A 7,809-nucleotide genomic window follows, 5' to 3' on the forward strand; every position below is an offset into this window, starting at 1 on the left:
GTCCAAGGGACTCGAGATTTCAACCATAATTGCAGGGGGCGCATGTGTAATAAGCCCAGATGACATACCGCTGCATCAGACGCCATGAGCCCCAGAAGCCTCTGAAATTCCTTCAAGTGAACAGAGCTGCCCAGTCTGAAATGGCGCAGGGAAGACAAAATGGCCGCCAAGCGCTCCCGAGAGAGGCGGGCTCTCATCTCCACCGAGTCGAAGCACACTCCCAGATATGTTATAGACTGACTCGGGGCGAGAATGCTCTTCTGCATGTTGACACATAGCCCTAGGGACTCCAAGTGACGAAGCAGCGTGTTTATATGGCTGACTAGCGTGTCCCGGGACTGAGCTAAAATCAGCCAGTCGTCCAGATAGTTGAGAACGCGCATCTCGCTCACTCTGAGGGGGGAAAGTGCTGCATCCATGCACTTCGAGAAAGTGCGGGGGGCCAAAGCCAGCCCAAACGGGAGAACAGAGTATTGGTACGCTGTGCCCTCGAAAGCAAACCTCAGAAAGCGTCTGTGATGTGGTGCTATCTGAATGTGAAAGTACGCGTCATTTAAATCCACGGACGCAAACCAGTCCCCGGGGCGAATTTGCGCCAGGATCTGTTTCAGCGTTATCATCCTGAACGGACTCTTGCAAAGCGCTCTGTTGATGGGCCTGAGATCTAGAATCGGGCGGAGTCCCCCGTCTCTTTTGGGTACCACGAAATAGCGGCTGTACAACCCGCTCTCCAGCTCGCTGGGAGGGACTCGTTCCATCGCTCCTTTTTCGAGCAGACGGCATACCTCTTGTCTCAGAACCAGGGCGTTTCGGGGCAATGTTAGAGACTGCACCACGCCATTGAAACGGGGTGGTTTGCGTCTGAATTGAAGGGTATACCCACGCTCTATCACACCGAGTAGCCAGCGCGAGATTCCCAGAATAACTTCCCACGCATTCATGAACTGACATAGCGGCTTTAGCGGCTTGGTCGTTGGATGCGCTGGCGAGTGTGTGGGCGGCGGCTCTGCACTGCTCCGAGGCGAGGCGAGCGGCACCGCACTGACTGAGTGAGGAGGAAATAGCTCTTTTTGTGAGAATGTATGCATTTTTATTGAATGAACATCCAACACACAAACGTTTGAAAACATGAACTTGTGACGCTTGGGAGCCGGTCCGCTCACGCACTCTTCTCCTCTCTTCAGACCGTCAGGACGACGGCTTAGCCGGCAGCGGCGGGCGAGAATCACGTCGCGGGCTCCTCCGCTGGCCGTGGCGTTTCCTCCCAGGACCCTACGCCTTCCTCCGGAAATCCGGCTCCTGGCGAGGAGCAGTAACATTAGCCGTCACCGCTGTGGCTGCTGGCCTGAGGTTATCCCTCCGCTGGGAAGAGCCAGGTGCCGACGAGGATCTGGATCTCGCCGTCTGCTGCTGGAAAGCACGCCTCGGCATCACGTGACTCATGGCTTTGGCGTGCTTTTGAGCCTCCGCGACCCATAACGGAGAAATATCTCTGTGATGTCTCGTGAAAGCTCGAGAGGGAACGAAATAATGTGAACCTGGCATTATGTGTGTGCGCTGCGAGTGAGCGTGAGCTCTCAGTCTCCAGGAGAGCGCGCGAGTGCTGAATGATTAAACGCTGGCAAGAATTAAAAAGTAATGCAATTTATAAACTTTAGTGACACTGCCTCGATTGTGCAAGTGACAATTCCTGTATCAACTGTGCAGCATGCAGCTTGCTTATAGACAGGCGCGATGTGTGGTGATTTGAAGCCATTTGCGTATTTTGAGAGAGAAAGAGAGAGAGCGCGCGCGAGTGGTGACTCACTCACTCACTCTGTTTGTGAAATTACATCTCAAACAAGGTTTTCAAATTACTTTATAAGTTATTTAATGAAGAAATATGAAGGTGAGGATTATAATTATTTCACCCACACCGGACAGAGACTGAGACAGTGCCGCTGCATGTCATGCCAAACCTCTCACGGCAGTGTCATCAGCTTGAGATCGGTTTTAGGAGATCGGCCTTTTAGAGATCGCTGATCAATCATCCCAATGCGATTATCGGCCGATTGTCATCGGTAGCCGATCAATCGGAACACCCCTACCGAAAATAGTAAGATAACTGTGTTTCAGTTTAATATGAAAGGCTCCAGGCCTGCTGATACATGTGCTGTGCCCTTCACCACAGCAAAAAGTCACCAAACTTGTAATGTGGCTTAACAAAGCATTAAATCAGAAACAACTTTAATCTCTATGGTGTTAGATCCCAATAGCTTTATTCCCTAAAAGGTTCATTTCTTATTACTTTAAGCCTGACTACAGCTGTACTACTCGTGCAATGATGTGACACTTACCACAAAAGTGGTTCAACTAGGTACCACTTAAAAATATGTTCTTTTGTGTGCAAGAAAGTGTTTCTAAATGTTACAGATAATTGGTGTGACTGATCTTTTTATTAACTTATCAAATCTATTATTTGTTTTTCGATAGAGTTAATATTACTGTGTCAAAGAGCAAAAGAAAATATTAAAATCAGTATTGAATATTATTTTTCAGACACCTAAACATAATAAAGTATTTGCGTCATATATATGTCATACAAAAACCAATATCAGTGCATCTCTACTGAATGCAGGAGCGAATTACAGTACATTGGGTGAAACATTAATGCCCATTTTGGGCCATTATGTTTTTTAAAAAATTAAACAACTCATTATAATAGCCAGAACTCAAAGGACATCCAACACTGACCACTCAATGTAAAATACATGCAGTGGCCATTAACAATGACCAATAACATAACCACAAACTAGCATGACTGGAAGCACAAACCTGATAATATTTCTGGATATAACACCTAAATGCCAGGTGGCACCTAGATCTCCCTAAAACATGCATATGACTCGGTTTATTCATCACAATCCTTTGCAGATATCATCAGTGCTGACAACAATAAATGTGGCTATACAAAAACGCTCCTGTCTTGTACACTAGTTGTGAATGGCATCTACCTGCATGAATGCTGAAAGTACAGACTTCTCTCACACACGCCACACCCATTCCTCCTGCTTCAGACAACATGCCGTTTTTGAAGAGTTACGACTGGATGTAAGTTAACTGTCATATGTTCGACAGCAACGCTGCACCACAACAACCTAAAAATGCAGTGACAACTATGACGCTCATCTGACATTAGACACAGCTCTAGTTTCAGTTGCACATTCGCCCGTGTGTCATTATAAAAGTGATCAAACCGTGACACTTACTTGCCAATGACCTCGCACAGCTCGTAAACATCTTCAAAGAGCACGTCGTCGTCGGCCATGGTCCAACAAGACCGGGGAATTTACACTCCCCCCAAAAAATCCGTCCAAATGGTAAATATATCAGAGGATTACAGCGTAGACACTTCAGAGTACCAGGAATGGAATGTGCGGCGAAAAGAAACACTGACAGCCGACGTTACCGCTCTCCAGATTCCGACAAACAAGAAATTATTGATTCCTGTCGGTTTTAATGAAAGGAAAAACATCCCTTGGTGGCTCGGTTGAAGCGGGCGGACAGCAGTGAGCGCTCGGTCCGTTTGACTCACTCTGCCCCACCTTCTCCTCCCTCTCTCCCGGCCCCCTTAATCCCGCCGCCACTCGAGGTTGAGGTAATTCAAACGTTAAAAACAACTCCAAAATAATCGCTGTTGAAGTCACGGAACCAGGTGGGTTAAGTCGACTAAACGCTAAACTAACTAACTCGATTCTGTCGAGCCCAAAAAAAGAACTACACGCCGTTTCTGGGATAAAAATGTAGGCTGTTATTAAAGTGCGCAGTTCAGTTGATTCTACTCATTCTACCCACGCGCAGGGCTTCGCTGAGACGCGCGAGGCTTTTCCCTTGCTCGCCGTTGCTCTAGTTCCCCCTCACAACTCCTGCGCTGCTGCTCCCAGCTTCCAGAAAACCCAAACTCCTCCCACTCAAGGTTATGAAACTGGATTGCTTTACGCCATAATGGCTCCGGCAGGACTTTTGTATTCCGGAATTCCTGCAAAACCCAGCACTACGGCTTGAGCCAAAATGACGACCAGGCGTCTCAGATTATGTCTGCCAAACTGACCGTTTCTTAATACGGTGTTAGTAAAGAGTTAGATGCGAAGCGTTAATCAAATTAAACGGCTTTTGGAAACCTTGTATTTACTAGCTATACGTCAATACAGAAAATGTGCACTATATGAATGTAATATAATAAAAGTATCTTAAAAAGTGATTGGAAGAGTGAAATGTTATTTTTATCTCCAGTCCAATTTATCTTTATTTTATCTTTAGTCCAATATATGGAAGCTGACTTAAGGTTGGCGATGAAGGAAAACTGAAATGCATTACTCTGGGTTTTGTCTGCACTCTTTACATTCGTGTCTTTGAATTACTGCATTGATTTCTGTAGCTGATGATTGGTGGGATACACTTGAGCTAATTGGATTTTGTACATTGAGTCCATACATTCAGTCTAGAAATCATTCAGTCACTTCTCATTGTAAATTTATAGTCTGAGTTCTTAAAAAAACAGTTGAATCATAGCCTCAATTGATGTTGGCATAAAGGCAGCTGACTCAGCTGGTGATTTTCAAAGATTAAACTACTAATTCACACACAGACATACACACACACACACAATGACCACATGACTGCATGCATATAAAATGCTAAATAGTATACTGCTTTACTAAATGTCAAATTTTCTTTTTTACTAGTACCTACATTGAGTTTGAAATTATTATACTTCAGTTTGACAACACTGAAAAGGCAGCTGATTTTCAAACAATGCGTTTCAGGCACTGAGTGTGATGGACAGAGGACATTTGGTTTTCTCAGGTGCATTTGATATCCTTTCCCTGGCTAATGGCAGCAGGTGAATGGCAGAAAGGGTGGCATTGTGTGTGTGCCAGAGGCTGGTTTTGTCTGAGCTCCTGGGTTACTTTGCACCACAGGGCATGGCAAGATCTGCATTCTCATATGTCTTCATACACTCAGATCAAGACCTGTCCCCTCTTGTTCTATTTTCAATCACTGTTTTGTTATGCTTGTGTAAATCTCATAAAACACAAACATACTCTCAACTAGTTTAGCTTCAGGACCCAAACTTTGCATTCACTGCGAAAAAATAAAATAAAAAATTGGAGAAATTTAGGATTACATCACTTGCTCACCAATGAATCCTCTGCAGTTGCTTCCAGCTAAAATATGAGTCCTCTATTTGTAATATTACTTCCATGAAGTTGCCTGTCTGAATCAGGAAAGACATATATATACATCAAGCACCATTTATAAGTGAAAACAATCCAAAACTGTTCTAAACAAATATGTCATTGGATTTTGATGAGAGGACAGCAGGGTTTAGACTTTTTTCCTTGAGGAAGCGTTATTATGAATTATGGACTCATATTTTAGCCAGAAGTTAAAACATCTTAATGATAGATTTGTTTCTTACAAACAGCTATTCAATTCACAAAACATGAATTGTTGAACTGGAGTCTTGTGGATTATTGTGATGTTTTATCAGCTGTTTAAACTCTCGTTCTGATGGCACTTGTTCACTGCAGAGGATTTGTGAGCAAGTAATAAAGCTAAATTTCTCCAAATTTGTTCTGATGGTGTAACAAACTCATCTACATTTTGGATGGCCTGAGGGTGATAAAATTTTCTGAACTGTTCCTTTAACTGAACTTAGTCAAGGTCTATAGAATTAGATGTGTCAGAGTAACTCAAATGTCTTTCATTTCACTTGTGGTTAGCAATAACACACATTAGCATGCTAAATAGCATTTTAACTATATGCACATGTGTAGTGTTTGCATATAGAGTACATGAGAAAGAAGCAGGCAAATCCAACTGATAAGTCTTATTTTGCTATCTTAACGATGCACAATTATATGGTTATTTGGATTTAACACTATTTTTTCTAATGTTTGTGATTTACATGATCCTCTTAAGCCTAAAGACTGCCCGTACCTTATAATTCAACTGTCTCTCTGTTCTTCTGTTTTTGTCTCTCTGTGTTTCTCTGTTATTTCTCTCTGACAGCTGAACAAATTCATTCTAGACAATTATCACTTGAAACCACAGTGAATGATCAGCAATTTGTGATGAAAGCCATTTTATGCCATGCAAAGATGTCAATAGAAAGACTGCCTTTTTGCAGCAGTTAACTTAATAATTACTTTGACATGACAATTGGCAGTGAAAAACACAAACTCAACTACGAGTCTTCTGTTCGGCACATTTGAGGCTAATTGTATTGTTGTAATTGGGAACACACAGTGAACACTGAATTTAATTATGTTATAGCAGTCAATGTCAAACACAACTCAACAAGTCTTTGCCAGTTATTCTGGCGGATGTTATCAAAGAAACAAAATCAATGCTGGTTAGCATTTTTCAGTTAGCAGCCATCGGATGCTGATGGAATTATATCTGGCCTTTCTCAGCACTGAGCTGTTTTACAACATCGAGAGTCACATCGAGAGTATTTGTATGTACTGAATGGCAATGTATGTTTAAAAATATATACAGTATATGATATTTTTAAAGGGGTCATATGATGTTGCTAAAAATAACACTATTTTGTGTATTTGGTGTAATGAAATGTGTTTATGCGGTTTAAGGTAAAAAAAAAACACATTATTTTCCACATACTGTACATTATTGTTTCTCCTCTATGCCCCGCCTTTCTGAAATGCGTCGATTTTTACAAAGCTCATCGGTATGAAAAGCGAGGTGTGCTCTGATTGGCCAGCTATCCAGTGCGTTGTGATTGGCCGAATACCTCAAGCATGTGATGGAAATGTTACGCCCCTACCATACTGTGATGCCCTGTCCGGCCGGAGCAATAAGACAAAAACATTAAAAACCATTATAAACTAGGCATTTGTTGCATCCAGTGGGGACATAATTATGGATTATAATGACTTATACAGTCTTTTTACGCGTTGCATTGCGCCGCGTAAACATAAAACCATGTCTGCATTTGTGATCGGAGAAATGACAAACCACTTATTTCTGATTTCACAACGAAACACAGCATCACACACGGCGGCCTTGAGTGAGCGGCGGCGGGCGGGCTTGTGGCAACCACATGTGACGACCCCGGGCTGGACTCCGCTTATATCGCCCTCTTTTGGAAGGCCAAACAAAGTAGTTTCGCTTTCACAACGAAACACACAGCGCCTTCACGACATGGCGGCAGCAACAATACTACAGCAAGAATAAAAGTTACGCCTTCTTTCTTTGCGTGAACATTTAGGCGGCGTTATGCAAATCTTCCCACATCGTGACGTAGACATGTGGGGGCGTGTTAGAACGAGCCGTTTTAGGTAGGCGGGGTTGACTTTTATAAAGAATATGTCTTTGGATTTGAGACTTTAGTCTTTGCAAATTTACAGATCTTCTTTGTGCACCAAGAGCTTGTAATCGCATCATATGTGTAATGTGGGGTTTGGGTTTTGTTTCATGTTCATGTTTTCATGTCTTTTATTTTGTAATTGTTTCACCCTGTTAGTGTCATGCTTCCCGTGCCCTCATGTATCTCTGCCTTGTGTATGTGTCATGTTCTGATTGGTTGTCCTAGTCATGTGTCTTGTTTCCCATTGGTTTGTTCTTGTCATGTGACCCTCTTGTTTGCTATAAGTAGCCATCATGTTGCCATTGTCTCTCGTCGTGTATTGATGTTGTAACCCGCTGTCGTTGAGTCTAGTCTGGTCATGCCTAGTCAAGTCAAGTCACGGATTATTGTTTGGATCACACTGTAAATAAACTGCACTTGGGTTCTCACTACGCTCG

The 7,809-nt window shown here is 43.0% G+C and overlaps 1 protein-coding gene across 16 annotated transcripts in view; it reads right to left on the reverse strand.

Annotated features, from left to right (window-relative positions):
- The window catches only part of caska (calcium/calmodulin-dependent serine protein kinase a), a 196,313-nt gene extending 192,422 nt beyond the window's left edge, over window positions 1–3,891 (reverse strand). For 5 of the 16 annotated variants that reach the window (XM_016251272.1, XM_016251271.1, XM_016251274.1 and 2 more), the window contains exon 1: window positions 3,249–3,889. In XM_016251272.1, coding sequence (XP_016106758.1) covers window positions 3,249–3,307 — 59 coding nt within the window. In that variant the 5' untranslated portion in view covers window positions 3,308–3,889. Of the gene's footprint in view, window positions 1–3,248 lie in introns of all 16 variants that reach the window. The other 11 variants (XM_016251266.1, XM_016251273.1, XM_016251264.1 and 8 more) reach the window with 6 other exon arrangements.
- Window positions 3,892–7,809: the final 3,918 nt, after the last annotated feature.

The sequence above is a fragment of the Sinocyclocheilus grahami genome, unplaced genomic scaffold (assembly GCF_001515645.1).
Source record: "Sinocyclocheilus grahami isolate Dianchi unplaced genomic scaffold, SAMN03320097.WGS_v1.1 scaffold1036.1, whole genome shotgun sequence".
Taxonomy (NCBI): Eukaryota; Metazoa; Chordata; class Actinopteri; order Cypriniformes; family Cyprinidae; genus Sinocyclocheilus; species Sinocyclocheilus grahami.